Source organism: Mycteria americana, chromosome 3, assembly GCF_035582795.1.
Source record: "Mycteria americana isolate JAX WOST 10 ecotype Jacksonville Zoo and Gardens chromosome 3, USCA_MyAme_1.0, whole genome shotgun sequence".
Classification (NCBI taxonomy): domain Eukaryota; kingdom Metazoa; phylum Chordata; class Aves; order Ciconiiformes; family Ciconiidae; genus Mycteria; species Mycteria americana.
The window spans coordinates 536,048-554,981 of NC_134367.1; the positions used below are offsets into that span (position 1 = coordinate 536,048).

General features: G+C 73.0%; 1 protein-coding gene across 2 annotated transcripts in view; it reads right to left on the reverse strand.

Moving 5' to 3' along the window:
- Positions 1–18,934, reverse strand: part of DNMT3A (DNA methyltransferase 3 alpha) — a 42,740-nt gene that overhangs the window by 6,022 nt on the left and 17,784 nt on the right. The window contains exons 3-12 of one of the 2 annotated variants that reach the window (XM_075497577.1): positions 16,974–17,244; positions 11,909–11,955; positions 11,062–11,208; positions 2,733–2,945; positions 2,461–2,619; positions 2,269–2,376; positions 1,510–1,666; positions 1,120–1,269; positions 785–829; positions 129–208 (exon numbers count right to left, since the gene is read on the reverse strand). In XM_075497577.1, the coding sequence (XP_075353692.1) occupies positions 129–208; positions 785–829; positions 1,120–1,269; positions 1,510–1,666; positions 2,269–2,376; positions 2,461–2,619; positions 2,733–2,945; positions 11,062–11,208; positions 11,909–11,955; positions 16,974–17,244 (1,377 nt within the window). Of the gene's footprint in view, positions 1–128; positions 209–784; positions 830–1,119; positions 1,270–1,509; positions 1,667–2,268; positions 2,377–2,460; positions 2,620–2,732; positions 2,946–11,061; positions 11,209–11,908; positions 11,956–16,904; positions 17,245–18,934 lie in introns of both variants that reach the window. The other variant, XM_075497576.1, reaches the window with a different exon arrangement.

The window sequence follows — 18,934 nt, forward strand, 5'->3', positions numbered from 1 at the left end:
GCCGGGCACCCAGCGAGGGCACCGGGGCAGCTCCTGGCACAGGGGCCTGGCAGGGAGACCTCCGGGACAGGGTGTCTGGGGGGACCCGGCCGTGCCCGCTCGCCGGGGCTGCCTGCGCCACGCCGTACCTTGCAGTTTTGGCACATTCCTCCGATAAATAGAGGGTGCTCCAGGGTCACGTTGAGGCTCCCGCAGGAGATGCAGATGTCTGGGGACCAGGAGGGGAGATGTTACCCCCAGGCTCTGCCACCCCCCGGCACCCCGCACCGGGGAGAGCCCAGCGCGCGGGGAGCAGCCCGACCCCGAGCCGCGTCCTGCTGCCGCCCCCGGCAATCGCTCGCCCCCGGTGTCTGGGTCGCACCGGCCTCGCCCCCGAGCCGGGGAGCGGCAGAGCCCTCTCCCAGCCCCAAACTGCCGGCACCACCGGGACAGCTACTGCGGTGCGACAGGGACCAACCCTGGGGACAGGGGCGCAGGGCTCCCACCGCCTCCCCGGCCCCCCGGCAGCCCCCCCCGCCCTGCCTCGCTCCTTGCCCAAGCTCAGCCCGTCCCGTGCCGGTGACCCCAGCCCCGGGCAGTGTCCCAAGGGTCCCTGCCACCACGCGGGGCTGAGGGACGGGACGAGCCCATCCTCTGGCCCCTTGGGCTCCCCCGGCCCCTCCGAGCCCCCCCTGCCTCCCAGCTCTGCAGCCAGAGTTGGTGCCCGGCGGGGGAAGGACCCTGCCCCCCAGCCCCGTCCCCAGGGCCAGGATGTGCCCCAGCCCCGGCATCGCTCCACGCTCACCTTCGATGTTCCTGCATTTCTGCCGGACCTCGTAAACAAGCCGCTCTGGGGAGGGAGAGGGGCGTCAGCGTGGGGGGGTTCTGCCCGGCGCCAGCCCTGCCCCAGCCCGGTCCCCTCTGCGCAGCCCCCGCAGGGGGGCGAAGGGAGGGGGCCCCCGGGAGGGAAGGACCCGGATGGAGAAGGGGACCTGGCCCAGAGCAGCTTTTGCCCCGCAGCCCCCCACGGTGAGCACGGCCCTCCCGGCACCGGGACCGAGCCCCGGCGGGGTCACGGCCAAGCAAACCCCCGTAGAGGGGGGGTGGGCGTGGGGGCACCCCCGACCCCCCGGGCGGTACCTCGGGTGCGCTCGTCGATGATCTCCTTGACCTTGGGCTTCTCCGTTGTGCTTTTCCTGGGTTTTTTGGCAGGCGGGGGTGGTGCGTAGGCGGCTGCTTCCGGCTCTACCCACATCTCCGTGTAAACTTCTTTGTAGGGGTTTCGCTCCTCTGCAAGGGGCGCGTGGGGTCCCGTCAGCGGGGTCCCATCAGCGGGGTCCCAGCAGCCCCGCGCCCCGCAGGGGGACCCCAGCCCCACGACCCGCCCGTCCCACGGCGCTCCCTCTGCCCCAAGCCCGCGTCACCCCGGCGATGCCGGAGCTGACGGCCGGGGGTCTCGGGGGACGCTTGCCAAGGCCACCGAGCGGGTCCCCGTCCTGCGAGCAGGGCCCCGCGCCTCCCCCCGCTCACCTTCGGGGGGCTCCAGGCCCTTGGGGCCGGAGGGCTGGAAGCCGCCCAGGGCCCACTCGATCATCTGCTTGTTCTGGATCTCCACCACCTTGGAGGTGTCCGTCTCGTCGTTCTCGGGGCACGCCGGGAAGATCTTCCCCGCTCTGCTGCTCGCCACCTGCCAGCGGAGCCGCAGGCCCGGCCATCACCCACCCACCCTCCCGAGGGGGTCCCCATCCTCAGCCCCCGCCCCCCCCCCCCCCCCCCCCCCCCCGGCTGCTCCAGATGCTGCCGGCACTGCCCAGCCAGGCAGCCCCAAAGGGACCTACACCGTCAGGAGTCCCCCACGTCGCCCCACAAGAAAACCCCCACCACCTCCCAGCACTGCCAAGAGACCCACAGAAAGCCAGGACCCCCCCGGCATCACCCCGCAGGGACTTCAGCAACTCCCCAGAGACCCCAACCTCCCCCCCAGCTTCCCCAACAGACCTCCAGACACCCCTGGCTGGGAGCAGAGATTCCCAGACACCCCCAAAATCTCCTTGGGGAGTCTCCTAGGTCCCCCACCCTTTTAAGAGACACCCTGGGCTCCCCAGGACGCTGCTGGGTGCAGGAGGCCGGATCCCGGCGGGGCGGAGGGGCAGCTGCCTGCTCCCACACACCCTGCCCGGGGCCGGCAGGACGGACCTGCTGGGGCACCGATGTCCCCCCAACCTCCCGGTGCTGGGGGGCCCGGTGCCACCCCGCAGCCGGTGCCACCGCGCAGCCGCCAGCGCTCACCTGCAGCACCTCGTAGATGGCTTTGCGGTACATGGGCTGCTTGTTGTAGGTGGCCTGGTGGAAGGCGCTGGCGAAGGAGCTGAGTGGCAGGAGCTTCTCCACGCAGACCTGGGGGACGGGATGTGGCCGTGAGCCGGGGGGATGCCTGGGGAGGGGGGCTGCCCGGACCCCCACCCCACGGGTGCCACTTACCACTGAGAACTTGCCGTCCCCGAACCACATCACCCAGCGGGTGCCCTCGGCCGCCCGGCTCCGGCCCGTCATCCACCAGGAGACGATGCGCCCGGGCCACCAGGAGAAGCCGCGCAGCTTGCCCCACACCAGCTCGCCGATGCCGAAGCCCCGGCCGTCCTGCACCGCGAGGAGACGGGGGGGAGGTCAGAGGCCGGTGGGGAGGGGGTGCCCGCGTCCCCGGGGGGCAGTGGCCCCGCAAACCCCCCTTCCCTGGCTGGCCCTGCCCTCACCTCGTACTCGGGCTCGTCGTCGGCCGACTTGGAGGTGCTCTTGTCGACGGCGTCGGCCACCACTGGCTCAGGCGTGGTGGCCACGTTGGGCGAGGCGGGGTCGGTGGGCTGCTGCGAGGCGGGGGGGCTGGCCTCCTCCTCCTTCTGGGGCTCTGCCCGCGGCGTCTCCTCCACCACGTTCATCACGGCGATCACCTTCGCCTTCTTCTCCGCCTGGGGGGGGGACGACACACACACACACACCGGTCAGGACAGGGCTGCGGGGCATCCTCACCCGGCGCCCCGAGATGTGGGCAGGGGCGGGCAGGGTGCCCCGGGCCAGCCCGGCTCGGGGGGCCGCGCTCGGCAGCACCACCCGGACGCTGGCACGGGCCTGGCAGCCCCCCCAAGCAGCGGGCGCACCCCAACAGCCCCTCTGGGCACGCGTGGACCCCCCACCCCGCACCGCCCTGCCCCGTGCCCGCAGGCAGCGCGGCTTGGGGTGCTCCCCGTAGTTCCCGTGCCTCAGTTTCCCTCTGCGGTGGGGAGGGGACAGCTCGGGGAGCGTTTGCGACGCTGCCCCGGGGGTGGCTCTAGAGGAAAGAGGTGGCAGCCACCCCCCAAAGGGCTGCCCCTGCTCTGCCCCCCCCCCCCCCGGGGGCGTCCCCCAGGACACGACCCCATGGCCACCAGCGATGCCAGAGAAGCGATGCCACCAGTCCCGGACCCCTGCGTGTCCTATGTCACCCCCAGCCCGGCCGGGGGGCTGGCCTGGCCCCCCCCTGCCCCCCCCCCCCAGGTCCCCTGTTCGCGGCCCCCCCTCAAGCCCCCTTCCCCTGCCAGAGCAGGCAGCCCTGCCCCCCAAGGCCTGTCCCCTGGGGGGCTGTCCCGTCCCGTCCCCTGGAGCCCCCCCCGACCCCCCCGAGCCGCTCCAGCGCCTGCCCCGGGGTGCAGCTCCCCAGCACCCTGTGCCTCTGTCCGGGCGCAGCACCGGGACACCCAGCACCCGTCCCGGGACTCCCAGCACCCCCCGGCCCGTGTCACCCCCTCCGGGTCGGCCGGGGCCCCCGGGACCCCCCCAGCCCCGCGGCCCCCCCTCTGCCCGGGCACCCGCTGTCCCCGGGCCGAGTGTGCTGAACTGCGCTGGCCGGGCCGGGCCGGGCCGGGCCGAGCCGTTCCCGGAGGCTGAGCCGGGACACCGAGCTCCGCCGGGCAGCGACCGGCCTTGCCCCGCGGCCGGGAAGTGCCGGGCTCAGCCCAGCCGAGCCGAGCTGAGCCGAGCTGTGCCGGGCCGGGCCGGGCCGGGCCGAGCCACCCTCCCCGCGGTGGCCACCTACCCATGCGGGCTGGGCGCCGCGGCGGGCCGGGCCGGGCCGAGCCGAACTGAGCCGAGCCGAGCCAGGCTGGGCCGAGCCGAGCCGAGCCGCGCCAGGCCGGGCCGGGCCGGGCCGGACAGAGTCGAGCCGAGGCGGGCAGAGCCGAGGCGGGCAGAGCCGGGCCGGGCCGGGCCGGGCCGCGGGGCAGGGCCGCCGGTTCTTTGTCTGGGCTCCCGGGTCACATGGTGCCTCCCGGCCCGGCTGGTTGGCTGCGGCGGGGAGGGGCCGCGCGGCGCCGAGGGGACAGCCCGGCCCGGCCCCCCCGCCCGCGCCTCGGCCCGGCTCGGCTCCGCTCGGCTCCGCTCGGCCCGGCTCGGCTCCGCTCGGCCCGGCTCGGCTCCGCTCGGCTCCGCTCGGCTCCACTCGGCCCGGCTCGGCTCCGCTCGGCTCGGCAACTCGGCTGGGCTCGGCCCCGCTCGCTCGAGTCTCTCACCGTGCCCCGGTCCCGCTCGTCTCGGCTCCGGTGTCCGGTCCCGTGCGGTCCGGCTCGGCTCGGCCCGGCTCCCCGGCCGCCTCCACCCCGGCACCTTCCCCGCTCCGCAGGCCCGGCCGCAGAGGGCTGGGGGCTGCCCGGTCACCCGGTACTCACCGGCCCGGCGGCTGCGGTCCCGTCCGGGCTGGGCTGGGCTGGGCTGGGCTGGGGCGGCCTCCCCGCCGCGGGGCCGCTCCGCGCCGCCTTTTGTCCCGGGGCCGCGGCCCCCCCGGCCCCTTTGTGCTGCAGAGCGGCGGGACGGGCCGGGGGGCGGCGGCGCCCCGGGGGGCCTCGCCCCGGCGCGGCAGGAATCCGCCCGGGGGGCCCGGGCCCGCAGCCACCCCCCCCCCCCCCCCCCCGGCACCGGGCGGGACCCGCCGGCCCAGTCCGCCCCAGTAGCACACCAGTTGGGGCTGCGCCGGGCTGGCACCGGCCCCGCTGCGCCAGTTCAGCCCGTGACGGACGCTGGTCCGGGGGCAGCCGGCCCAGCTCGGCCCCGCGGCTCTGGCCGGGGAAGGCTGGCACGGCTCGGCACGTCCACACGCCCGCATGGCACTGGTCTGGGACCACATCACCCAGTTCAGCCCATTAGCACACACTTGATATGGCACTGGTCTGGGACCGCATCACCCAGTTCAGCCCATCGGCACACGCCGACACCAGTACTGGCCCGGTCTGGCCAAGGCTGCCCCAGTTCAGGCCTGTCTGCAGGCTGCACCCCCAGCCCGGGGGCTGCGCAGACCGACACCGCGACGGTGGCCTCACCGGCACAGGCCACCCCTGCCAGCGGCTGCCGAGGCAGAGGGGGGGTGGGTCCTGTCCCCACCACCCCCGGCCCCGCAGAGGAGCTGGGAGCTGCAGCCGGGTGGAGCCGGACACCCCAAAACACGTCCCCTAATGCCTGCCCGCCCCCGGGCACATCCCCCGGCAGCAGCATGTCCCGCGCGTGTCCCCGAAGAGCCCCGTGTCCCACCACGAGAGCCAACGCGCCCCAAAGCACGCTCCCCCGACTCCGGACCCCCCAAGGCACAGCTCAGATACCCCCCCGCAGCCGGGGTACGCGTCCCCCCCGGCAGCCAGATGCCCCAAGAGACGTCCCCAGCGGAGGGACTGCCTGCGCCACGCCACGTGCCCGGCCTCCGTCCTGGCGGGACGGAGGCCGCAGGGGCTGTGCCGGTGCCGCGAGGACGAGGCGGCAGCACCAGCTGCCCCGGCAGCAGCCTGTCACCCGCAGGCCCCGCCGCGTCCCCTCTCCTTCCCCACCGCTGGCGGCGGGCAGGGGCAGGGCCCCCGGGCGGGACGCTGGGTGCCGAGCTGCTCGGGGCGCGGGCAGGGCTGCGGGGTGCTCGCACGAGCCCTTCCGCAGGGACCGGGGTGCGGGACCGGGGTGCGGGACCGGGCTGCGGCACGGCTGCCGTGGGGCGCCGGCCTCGCCCTCCCGGCACGGCAGGGTCTCTCGGGGAGCGAGGGTTTCCCGAAGCCGAGCAGGGCAAGGAGCCCAGGCCGGAGCCGCAGCCCCGGGCCGTGACGGGACGCGCTTGGGGTGCCCGGCACCCCAGGACGGACCCTGCCAGCACCCGGCGGGCGCTGCTGCCCCCGCTCCTCGGGGAGGGCCCCGGGGCCCCGGGCAGGCGGTGTCCCGCAGAGCCGTGGCTCCTGGGCTCCGGGCCCCCTTTGTGTTGCAGAGCGGAGGGACAAAGGGGCGGATGGCTGTGGCCCCCGGGCATGGGGCTGCCCCCCAGGTGGGAGGGCTGCGGGGCTGGGAGGGGGATGGCAGCAGAGCCCCCCTGCCCTGCGAACCCCCACCCTGCCCGGGGGGTGCCCGGGCCGATGCGGCAGCACCTCGGCCAAAGCGCCCCGGCCCCTGGGGACCCCAAGGAGACCCCTGGGGACCCCAAGCACCAGCAGCACGGCTGCACCCCAACGCCAGGCGAGTGGCGGGGGCCCCTCCGGGCCACAGCGGGCTGACGGCAGCCACGGGCACCCCGGCCCCTGCAGCAGCCCTCGGCCGCGCTAGAGCAAGGAGGCTGCTTTGGTTTGGGAACCTGGGACAAAATGACCCGGGCGCCGAGGACAAAGGACGGGGGGGGGTCACGAGCGCGCCGGCACCCACCACGGCCGGCGGATGCGTCCTCGGGCAGGGACCCCCCGGCGAGGGGCACCCCTGGGTGCCGCGGGGGGAGCACGGGGCAGCGGCTGGGGCCGCGGGGAAAGCCAGGAGGGGCCGCGGAGAAAGGCTGAGCCAAGGGGGGGGGGGGGGGGGGACGACGGGGGAGAGGAGGGGAGAAGCCCCAGCAGGGGCCTGGGCCCCTGGGGCGGGGGGGACAAAGCTGCGGTTCCCGCTGGGAGGGGGCTTCTGCTTTGTCCTGGGGGAGCGGCAGGAGCCGGGGGAGCGGGAGGAAATCTCCCATCCGCCGGTCGTTAAAGCGGAGATAAGCCGGATCGCCCGGGGATGGGCACATCCAGACAATCGCCCCAACCGCCGCCCGCCTGCCCTCGGGCCGCAGGCAGCGCTGCCCAGCCCCTGCCCCTGCCCCTGCCCCTGCCCCTGCCCCATCCTCATCCCCACCCCCCCTCCATCCCCCGCTCCATCCTCATCCCCATTCCCACCCCCATTCCCTGTCCCTGTCCTTGTCCTTGCCCCACCCCCATCCCCGTCCTCATCTCCATCTTCATCCCATCCCCATCCCCATCCACTGCCCCTGCCCCATCCCCATCCCCATCTCCATCTCCATCCCCCACCTCCATCTCCACCCCCATCCCCATCCCCATCCCATCTCCATCCCCATCCTCATCTCCATCTTCATCCCATCCCCATCTCCATTGACTGTCCCATCCTCATCCCCATCTCCATCTCCACCCCCATCCCCCTCATCTCCATCTCCATCCCCAGCCCCATTCCCCTCCCCCTCCCCTTCCCCATCCCCATCCCCATCTCCATCTCCATCCCCTGTCCTTGCCCCATCCCCATCCCATTCCCATGTCCATCTTCATCCCATCCCCATCTCCATTCACTGTCTCATCCCCATCCTCATCTCCATCTCCACCTCCATCCCCATCCCCATCCCATCCCCATCCCCATCCCATCCCATCCCCATCCCCATCCCCATCCCATCCCCATCCCCATCCCATCCCATCCCCATCCCCATCCCCATCCCATCCCCATCCCCATCCCCATCTCCACCCCCATCCCCATCCCCATCCTCATCTCCATCTCCATCTCCATCTCCATCTCCATCTCCATCTCCATCCCATCCCATCCCATCCCATCCCATCCCATCTCCATCCCATCCCATCCCCATCCCCATCCCCTGTCCTTGCCCCATCCCCATCCCTGTCTTCATCCCATCTCCATCCTCTGCCCCATCCCCGTCCCTGCCCCACGGCTGGCACAGGGTTAGGGGAGCGCAGCCGACACCAGGGCCCGGCTGAGGGTGTCCCAGCACGGACGGGCAAGGGCCGGTGCCCAGACCCGCACGTTCCTGCTCCGGCTGCAGCCCTGGGGCTGCCGAGCGGCAGCGACGGCCCTCGGCGGCTGTGGGGCCGAGGAAGCGGAGGGAAGGCTGGAAGGGGCCAGGCCATGCCCGGCCCCGCCACAGCAGGGCCGGTGACCCCAGCCGAGCTGCCGGGACCCCGCCAGGCAGCCTCTGCCCCCCAAAGAGCGCCGGCGTGCTGGGCACGGGTGGTGGGTGTCCCCGTCACGGGGGGCAGGGGCCGCGCCCGGCGCACAGCGGGGGAAGCCCCGGCACCGTCCGGGGATGGGGAGTGGCTGTGCCCGGCCGACCGGACGCCACCAGCCTGCTCCGCTTGCTAAAAATAGGCCCCAGAGGTGACTGATTACAGGTTTGGGGACCTCCGCAGAGAGGAAACGGCCGGCGCTGGAGGGCTCCAGGTTGGCGAGACGAGGCAGGGCTGGCGCCGGTGCCGGGCAGGTTTGCCGGGCATGGGGGGCCGTGCTGTGGGGTCCCTTACCGGGGAGAGGCTCCTGTCCCCCAGCCCTCCGGGTCCCGGGCACCCCCAAAAGGAGCAAGCGCCTTCGGGGCACGGCCGGTGCCGTATCGGAGCACGGCCGGCGCCGCGTCCGGCACAGGGAGCTCACCGCAGGGAGGGGAAGGGCAAGGCTCCCCCCACGACAGAGCCACACGGGCTGTGGGTGGCACGTCCCGTCCCCCGTCCCCCGTCCCCCGGGGCCGTGTCGCTGACACCACCAGCAAGTGACAATTGGTGCCGGGCATGCAGCTCGCGGGCGGCTGTCAGCCGAGATCGGGGAAAAGGCTGATCCAGCCTGAAAACGTTTCAGGCCTTCTCCCCATAATGAAAAGAAAACACTTATTCTTATTAGAAAAATAAAGGAATTAAACGCGGCTAAATTCAGCATTGTTTGAGAATGAGAGGCTCCTCAAAAGAAGTATTTCGATTTTTTTTTAGCATTTTTTCCCAATTATTTTTGGCCGATGAGCGATTCTGGCTGACCTGAATCTGCATTTGTTTTGGCGAGCGAACCGTGTGTTGGAAAATTGTTACTCGGCAGCTGCAACCACCAACCTCCCCAGCTGTGCCGAGCTGCGGTTCGCCCCGCATGCTCGGCACGGCACGGCCGGCAGCTGCCTGCGCTGGCCGGCACGCGGCGCGGGCAGGGGCGGGGGGCTGCGAGCGCTGGCTCTGCCGGGGCAGCCATCGCCGGCCCGCGGCCGGAGCCGGGGGCGCGGGGGTCCGTCCGTGGCTCTGCCGGCGGTAGCCGCAGCGCTGCCGCCGGCCAGAGCGTGGCTGCACCGGTGGCCGTGCCGCTCTGCGGCTGCGGGCACGCGCCTGCATCGCCGGTGCCCCCCGCGCCGGGCAGGGGCGGCAAACCCCGACCGCGACCACGCGTTTGGCAACCCCCCCTCCAGGCACGCAGCCCACCTGCGCCCGGGGTGCCCACCCCGGCCAGGACACCCCCCCGGCACCCCCCGGCTCCACCAGCCCACCCTGCGCCCGGCTGAACCCCCCTGCCCGCGGGCAGCGGCCGCACGCAGCCCCCAGGTCCAGTGGTGAGCCCCCCCCCGGGGCGGTGGGACCCCCTGTGCCCATGCCGGCCACCCCGGGAGGAGCCGATCCACAAGATCCCCTGGCACAGCCACCCCGGCCGTGCCAGCCATGCCGTGTGCCCCACGGGGCATCGTGGCCATGCCAGCCATGCCCTGTGCCCCAAAGGGACATCGTGGCTGTGCCAGCCATGCCGTGTGCCCCACGGGGCATTGTGGCCGTGCCAGCCATGCCCTGTGCCCCAAAGGGACATCGTGGCCGTGCCAGCCATGCCCTGTGCCCCACGGGGCATCGTGGCCATGCCAGCCATGCCGTGTGCCCCACGGGGCATCGTGGCCATGCCAGCCATGCCCTGTGCCCCACGGGGCATCGTGGCCGTGCCAGCCATGCCCTGTGCCCCAAAGGGACATCGTGGCTGTGCCAGCCATGCCGTGTGCCCTAAGGGGACGCTGTGGCCATGCCAGCCATGCCCTGTGCCCCATGGGGACACCGTGGCCGTGCCAGCCATGCCCTGCGGGCTGCCCCAGCCATGCCAGCCTCCCCCTCTCCCCACGCGGTGCCAGCGTGACGGTGCTTGGCAGTGCGCGGCTATAAATAGCGCCGGGGGCGGCGGTGGCGCGAGGGGACCTGTTGCCAGGGAGACCCGCTGGCAGCGGGGACGACGCAGAGAACGGGGCGAGGGGGGAGCGGCGGGGACGCCGGTGGGGACGGGACCCCCGGGGCACCTGCAGAGCCCCTCCCTCACGGCACCCCCGAGCGGCCGTCGGCACCGCGGCCTGCCCGCAGCCCTGCGCCTGCGCCGTGGCCGGGGCTCCCGCTGGCCCCCAGCCTCCCGCCGTTGCCCTCGGCTTTGCTGATTTCGGCTGCGTCACGGCGCGCGCTGGTTCCCCGGGAAACCGGCAGGAACGGTTGCACATCCCGGCACATCCCTCGGCACATCCCGCGGGAGAAGGAAGGGCCCTGCGCTGCCTGCACCAGCAGGCCCCCTGTACCGGCAGCTGCGCACACCGGGCACCGGGCCCCCGGCCCCCGGCTTATGGTGGCCCCCGGCGGGGCGGGGGGGGGCACAGGTGCGAGAAGCGAAGCTGCCCACCCTGGCCGTGGCGCGAAACCCGGGTGCAGGCAGGGCGGCGGCACTGCCGCAGCGGTCCCGTGGGGAGCGCCCGCTCCACTGCCAGCCCCACGGCACGGCACGGCACAAGCTGGCTGCCCGCCCGAGCCCCCGCCCTGCGCTGGCCGCCCTCACGCAGCTGGTCACCCCGGCGCTGCCGGCGCCCGGCAGAGCGCTCTGCACGTGCCGTGTTTTGCCGGAGCTCTGCCTGCCATCGTTAGCCGCGGGAGCCTTGGAGACAGCCAGACACCGCGGGGCTCGGGGTGCTCGGACCACGCAGCGCCACACAGCCCGCCCCATGCCGGTATCACCGCCGTGCCGCGGTGCCCCCCTCCCCGCCCGCTCTGGCAGCGTCCGGCTCCTTACCTCCCTCTTCCAGCGGGCCAGCCACTCGTCCCGCTTCCTCTTGCTGATGTAGTAGGGGTCCCCGGCCTGGAAGGTGTGCCGCTGCATGGGCCGCTGCCGCAGGCTCGACTCCCAGCCCAGCCCGCCGCGCAGCCGCCCGCGGGAGCCCTGCCGCCGGAGGGAGAGAGAGGAGGCTGAGGGCTGCGGCTCCAGCGCTGCCGCGGGCACCGGGGACGGCAGCGTGGCGGGAGCCGTGGCCCGGGACAGGCGGGGCTCTGGGGGGCGGCGGGGGGGGGCCGGAGCAGAGCTGCTCGGGGGGGCCGGAGGTGGGCACCCCGCTTGCGCACGCTGGGACGGGCCGGGGGAGATGGGCACGGGGGGCACGGCCTGCCCGGGTGCGCCCACGCACACGCGCTCTGGCCCACATCTGCACCAGGACCCGCACGCACCAGGGCCGGGCACCGCGCCGCGGCCGGCTGCACCTCGACGGGCACCGCCGGCACCGCGCCGGGCACGGATCTGCCCCAGGCCGACGTGCTCTGCCCGGGCACCTGGGGGAGGCGCGGGGTCAGCCCGGCAAGCACCGTCCCACGGGCAGGGCTGGGTGGAGGGGGGACCACGGCGCGGTGCCGTCTGGCACTGCCCGGTGCTCGGCCGTGCCGGGGCGCGGGAGCCCAGGACCCCCGTCCCGCCGGGGACCCTGTCCCCGCAGCTCCCCCAGGGCCGCCGGTGCCGAGGGACTGGAGGGTGCCGGTTCCCGCGGGCACGGGGAGCACCGCGCTGGCCGGTGGGCTGCGGGGCCGTGCCCGTCTCCTGCGGGTGCCTCGGCGCAGCCCCCGGCGGGGGCCCGGCCCCGGGACATACTTGCCTCCATTTTCAGGGTGTCGAAGTTGTTTTCTTCCTTCTCTTCCTTGCCTGCACACAGAACAGAGAGGAGCCATCAGCCGGGGGGATCAGCTCGGCGCGACGGGGCGCGGCACCCGGGCCCCCGCGGGGGAGAAGGGGACCACCTGCGACCCCCCAGCCTGCCCGGGGGCCGGCCCTGGGCCGGGGAAGGGCACCCATCGCCGCCATGTGAGGCCTGGGCCGTGCTCCCCGGGGTCGCCGGCTGCCGGGACGTGAGCCGGCTGCGCCCGCGCCCTCTCCCCGCGCCCCGGACGGGGGCTCTGGGGGTCCGGGGGGGGGGGGGGGGGCCCCGCTGGGGCCGGGGCAGGCAGGGGAAGCGCGCGGAGCCCCGCCGGCTTCCTGTGCTATCGGCACATCTCGCGCGCCGCAGGTACGCGCCGAGCCACTGCCGGGAAAGCGGCTAAAAATAACCCCGACCGTTTCTGGGGTTGCAAACCTCTGCGCACCCCGAGCTGCCGGGGCCGAGCAGGGGCAGCCGGGTCGGAGCACGGCGTGCATCGGCGTGCGCGGGCACCCACCCGCCCGTGCCTCGCCGCGGGGCACCTCCCTCCTGGGTGCTGGCATCGCTCCGCGCCTCGCCCCGGCTGCTGGGCACCGGCCGCCCCGGCACGGACCTGGGCTGCAGGGGAGGGGCTCGGCCGGGACCCCGGTGCCCCCTCGCCGGCTGAACTCGCACCCTGTTTTGCAACGTCCCCCGGGCCCTCGGGCTGTGCTGCAGCCGCAACCCCCCCCGACGCCCACCCAGCCCTGCGTGACACCCGCACAGTCCCTCGCAGCCGACACGTGGGGACCAACCCTGCCGCGGCAGCCGGCCCCCCCAGAAGCAGCAAGGCCCGAGCAGGAGAGCGGCCGAGAGCCCTGCACAGCGGGGGACACTGGGGGACACTGGGGGACACTGGGGGACAGGGGCTTTCTGGCTCCATGCGGGGAGTAGGAGCGTGTGCATGTCCTGGGGGTGCCCGGGCGACCTGTCCTCCCGGTCCTGCCCATGGGCACGGGGATCGCAGATGGGGAAACTGAGGCACAGGAGAGGAGACCCGGCCTGTTCCGAGATGCCGGTGCTCTCCGTCACTGGGTCCAGCAACGCAGGCGCTGGGACTGGCCAAACTGGAGGGCGCCGACCTAACTGGGGACATGCAGCCGGTGTCCCCCCACCCCTCTGCCGCCCTGCCCGCTGCGCGGCTGGGGGGCGCAGAGCCCAGCGCCGGGCCGTTACCGGTGCGAGGGCTGCCACAGCGCCTTCCCGTGATGGGCCACGGCGGCCCCGCGGCTGCAGCTCGCTCCCCGAGCATCCCGCACGTGGCCGGCACAGCCGGGGCTCGGCAAAGCCCCCGGCCTCGGCTCCCGCCCCTCCCAGCGCCCCGCAGCAGCACCGTGCCCCGTGCTCTCTGCCGGCCTGCTGTGCCGACGGGCCAGGACGCAGAGTTACCGACCAACAGCAAGATCCTGCCCGAGACCTTCCCCCACCGGGGATCTCGGCAGGGACGGGACCGGGGGGGACAGCGAAGGGGCGCAGAGCTGATGGGGTGGCCGGTAAGTCGTGCTCGGGCGGCGCCGGAAGAGCAGGTCCTCGGCCCCGTGCTGGGTGAGAGGGGCAGCGAGAGGTGGAAAGCCAGCGTGCCAGGAGAAGGAACCGGTGACGCAGGCAGGAGCGCTGGACGAGGGGGCGAGGGACGCTCGGGGGAGCCCCCCGGCCAGGCCGGCACCAGGCGGCAGGAGCTGAAGGACCAGGGAGCAGACGAGGGTCTGGCAGGAGCCAAGCCTGTCGCTGGAAGGCGCCGATGCCGCTGCTAACCGCGGCGCAGACATGGCCGAAGCGCTGGAAATGGTTTCTAGGGAAGGGAGCAAGCTCCCGGCGGCTGTAGCGGCTTCCCCAGCCAGCCCTCGGGCACCGCCGGGCACCGCCGCGACACCGTCACCCGGGCACGCGCCCTGAGCCTGGCGGAGCAGCCTCGGGGCAGCACCGGGGCAGGCGGCCCGCGGCTGCAGCCAGCGCCGGCTGGGCTTGCAGGGAAGCGCTGGAGAAGAGAGGAGGGCAGGGAAGAGCCTCCGGATGATCCGAAAGCGCCCGCCCGGCAGGAACGCAGGCAGCTGCTGCTCTGCCCGCACGGTGAGAAGGGCAGGAGGACGAGCACCATGTGCGAGGGCCCCGCGGGCAGGTCACGCCGGGGGAGGAAGGGCTCTGCAACGCCGAGGGGAAGGGGTGCACACCAGCCCGAGGCTGGAAGGTGAAGCCTGACCTGCTCACGGCACCCACGTTCACGGTACCCGTGCTCATGCACCACGCTCATGGCACCGTGCTCACGTCCCCGCCGGCGCCTGCTGCTGCCGGCCTTTGAATCCAGAGCTCTGCCGCGCATGGGAGCCGGCGGCACGGCACCCCCGGGGCTGTCTCCACCCCGCTCCACGCTGGTCCCCACACCGGGGCATGCTGCGCTGACCCACACTGGCTCAGCCCGTCTGGTCCGGCTCCCCGCAGCCGCCGTGGTCAGCCTGGCACTGGGGCTGCACCATGACCCACGCCCGACCACGGTACGCCCAGCCCGGCAAGCTCCCCTCGACCGTCGGTACCGCGCTGCCAGCTATGGCTTCTCCGCTCCCTCAGCTGCCTGCTCTGTGCCTCGTGACTGCAGCAGCATCTGCATCGCTCGTCTCCATCCAGCCCTGCCTCATCCCCTCCAGCCCAGCCCTGCTTCATCCTCTCCATCCAGCCCAGCCTCATCCTCTCCGTCCCAGCCCTGCTTCATCCTCTCCGTCCCAGCCCAGCCTCATCCCCTCCAGCCCAGCCCTGCTTCATCCTCTCCGTCCCAGCCCAGCCTCATCCTCTCCAGCCCAGCCCTGCTTCATCCTCTCCATCCAGCCCAGCCTCATCCTCTCCAGCCCAGCCCTGCTTCATCCTCTCCATCCAGCCCTGCCTCATCCTCTCCGTCCCAGCCCTGCTTCATCCTCTCCATCCAGCCCTGCCTCATCCTCTCCAGCCCAGCCCTGCTTCATCCCCTCCATCCCAGCCCTGCCTCTCCGCTCTCCAGCCCAGCCCTGCCTTGCTCCTCTCCAGCCCTCGCTCAGCGTGGCCGGCAGTAGGTCTCTCTGCTGATCTGGCTCGAGAACCCCCCAGAGGCAGAGCCCGACGCCCCTCGTCCTCACCCTGCTTCTGCTCCGCGGTGCCCCGCGGTGCCAGTGCTGCCCGCCCGGCTCCCTGCCCCTCTGCGCCAGCCGCCCGGCCCCTGCGTGGGGAGAGCACGGCCCCCCGTCCGGGCTCATGGCTGCTCCAAGCTGCCCCGGCCCACCGCCCGGCACCTGCCGGCCAAGAGGGACGGTGGCAGCGGGGCCACCGCGCCCGGGGGGCAGCCGGGCACCCCTTTCCAGCTGCGGAGAGCGGAGCCACGACCAGGGAAGGTGCCGAGGGGGGAAAAGCCTGTCCCCGCTGCGCGGCAGCTCTGCCGGGGCCGGGAGGCAGCGACAGACACCACGCGGCCCCGGGCGGCCCCGGTCCCCGCAGGGGCCCCGGCAGGCAGCGTGCCAGCGTGCCGCGCCCGCGGCGCTGCGGTGGCTCGCCCCCGCCCAGACAGGAGCGCGGGCAGGGCCGGGCAGCGCACGGGGCTGGCACGAGCCGGGGAGCGGGTGCCCTGCGTTTCGCAGCGCCGGGGTCCGCAGGGGAGCCGCGGGGCTCGCAGCAGGCGGCTGCACACGTGGATCTGTACCTGCGCTCACGGACGCGACACACCCGCGCACCGGGGGAGGCCGGGCCCCGCCAGGGTCCCCCCAGTTCAGCTCCCGGCTCCGGCCGGGCCGCCCGGAGCCGCTGCCCAGGACCGCGACCAGAGTCTCCAGGGACGGAGACCCCACCACCGCCCTGGGCAGCCTGTGCCCGTGTCACCCTCTCACTGAGGAGCGTGTCCCCGTGTCCAGAGGGACCCTCCCGTGGCCCAGTTTGTGCCCATGGGCTCTGGTCCTGGCACTGGGCACCACTGGAAGAGCCTGTCTCCATCCTCTTGGCACCCTCCCTGCAGGCACTTATAGACGTGGATTCAACCCCCTGAGCCTGCTCTGCCCCAGGCTGAGCAGTCCCAGCTCCCCCAGCCTTTCCTCATAGCAGAGATGCTCCAGTCCTTCAGCATCTTGGCGGCCCCTTGCTGGCCTCTCTCCAGTCCGTCCCTGTCCCTCTTGGACTGGGGAGCCCAGCGCTGGAGCCAGCACTCCCGGGTGGCCTCCTCAACCAGTGGGCACCGCTCCTAACGCAGCCCAGGACGCCATTTGCCTTCGTTGCACGAAGACCCGCTGCTGGCTCGTGCTCGGCTCGGTGTCCACCGGGACCCCCAGGGCCTTCGCCGCCGAGCTGCTTCCCGGCTGGGTGCTCCCAGCACGTGCTGGTGCCCGGGGCTGATCCTCGGCGCGGTGCCGAGCCCTCCGCCTCGCGCGCTCCCTGCAACGCCCGGAGCAGCACCGGCGCCAGAGCTGGCACCTCCTTGGTCGCCAGGACCGCACCAAGCACGCGCCTCCCGCTCCGCCCCGGCACACGCAGGGCTGCCATGCAAAGCGGCACAGGCACCGGCGGTGGTGGGCACGCTCCGGGGCAGGCTCGCGTGCGGGCAGGGGCACGCCTGTGCCGCGGGGCACCTGCACCGGCCGCGCCGGCAGGACGAGGACTGACCTCCCCTCCTGCTCACCCTGTTCCTGTCGGGGGAGCGGAGCCCCACGGGAAGGGCGGCACGATGGGACGAGCTGCCCCGACCCCAAATCCCGCGTGGCACGGAGGGGCTCAGCCCTTCCTCCTCCTCCTCCTCCTCCGGCAGCGCTCCCCAGCCCGGGAGCCGCTGCAGCCCGGACCCCTCCCGGGGACGGCACGCCGGGCAGGGTGGTGGGGGCTGGGGGTCCCCGGAGGGGCGCAGCGGGTGTCGGCGGGGCTGCGGGCAGAGCCGCAGCCCCGTAGCGGGGAGCCCTCAACGCTGAGGTCTTACTTTTCTCTGTGGCCTCCAGGAGTTTCCTCCTCCCGCGTTTCTTCTGGGGGTCGGAAGGGGCCAGCTCACCCTCATCGGCCGGGGCGTCCAGGCCCTCCTTGGGGGTGCAGCGGCCGTTCTCCAGCGCCCGGCCCGTCTCGCCGTCTGGCAGGTTCTCCGTCTCGTCCTCCTCGGGGCGCCCGCCCTTGGGGCTCGCGCCGCCCTCCTCCGCACCCTTCCACTGGGCACCGTCCCCCTCCACGTCCCCGTTGGGCAGCGGCTCGGCGGGGCTGGCCTCCGGGCAGGGTGCGGGGCACTTGGGGACGGCCGCGATGTCTTTGGGGGTGTCACTGCTTTCCACCTGCCAAGAACGAGAGGGAAAGGAGCTGCGATGGGTGCTGGCGGGGGGGGCACGTCCCTGCTCGCGCCCCCAGCCCGCACCCCACCGGCCACCACCACCGGGCCCCACGGCGGGAGCCCTCGCACCACCGTGGTGCGACCAGCCCCATCCAGTCCCTGTCCCCTGCCCTGACCCCACCTCCCCGCTGCAGACGGCACAGCACGAAGGGTGTCTCCGGGACCACAGCCATCCCGCCAGACACAGCTCCACGGCGCGGTGATAATCTGGGGACGAATACGCATCACGCCGAAAAGACCGAGTTCCACCTCCTGCATCTCAGGCAGGCCAGGCTGCCGCTGCCCGCGGGGGCTGGCAGGGTGCCCCGGGGGGGGGACGGGGCTACACGTGGCCACGGCACCTTCAGGACATGGACAAGCTGTCACGACGTCATGAGGACGATCACACAACGCCATGGCACCCGCCAGACCAGGATATATGGACGTGACATCATCGAGAACACGACATCCTGCTGTGACACCACCAGGACGAGGACATGCTGCCACGGGACTCTCGGGACCAGGACACACTGCCACGGGATGTCAGGCCCAGGACATGCTGCCACGGCACCCTCAGAACCGTGACACACTGCCATGGCACCTTCAGGACCAGCACATGCTGCCATGACATCCTCAGGAGCAGGACACATTGCCATGACCTCCTCAGGAGCAGGACACAGTGGTACAACACCCTCAGGACCAGGACACACAGCCATGGCACCCTCAGGACGAGGACACGTGGCCGTGGCACCCTCAGGACCAGGACACACAGCCATGGCACCCTCAGGACGAGGACACGTGGCCGTGGCACCCTCAGGACCAGGACACACAGCCATGGCACCCTCAGGACGAGGACACGTGGCCGTGGCACCCTCAGGACCAGGACACACAGCCATGGCACCCTCAGGACGAGGACACGTGGCCGTGGCACCCTCAGGACCAGGACACACAGCCATGGCACCCTCAGGACGAGGACACGTGGCCGTGGCACCCTCAGGACCAGGACACACAGCCATGGCACCCTCAGGACGAGGACACGTGGCCGTGGCACCCTCAGGACCAGGACACACAGCCATGGCACCCTCAGGACGAGGACACGTGGCCGTGGCACCCTCAGGACCAGGACACACAGCCATGGCACCCTCAGGACGAGGACACGTGGCCGTGGCACCCTCAGGACCAGGACACACAGCCATGGCACCCTCAGGACGAGGACACGTGGCCGTGGCACCCTCAGGACCAGGACACACAGCCATGGCACCCTCAGGACGAGGACACGTGGCCGTGGCACCCTCAGGACCAGGACACACAGCCATGGCACCCTCAGGACGAGGACACGTGGCCGTGGCACCCTCAGGACCAGGACACACAGCCATGGCACCCTCAGGACGAGGACACGTGGCCGTGGCACCCTCAGGACCAGGACACACAGCCATGGCACCCTCAGGACCAGGACACGTGGCCGTGGCACCCTCAGGACCAGGACACACAGCCATGGCACCCTCAGGACGAGGACACGTGGCCGTGGCACCCTCAGCACTAAGAAGCACTGCCACGGTACTCTCAGGAGCAGGAAATGCTGCAGTGACACTCTCAGGACCAGGACGCATGGCCATGACATAGTCAGGACCAGAACGCAACGCCACGGTACTCTC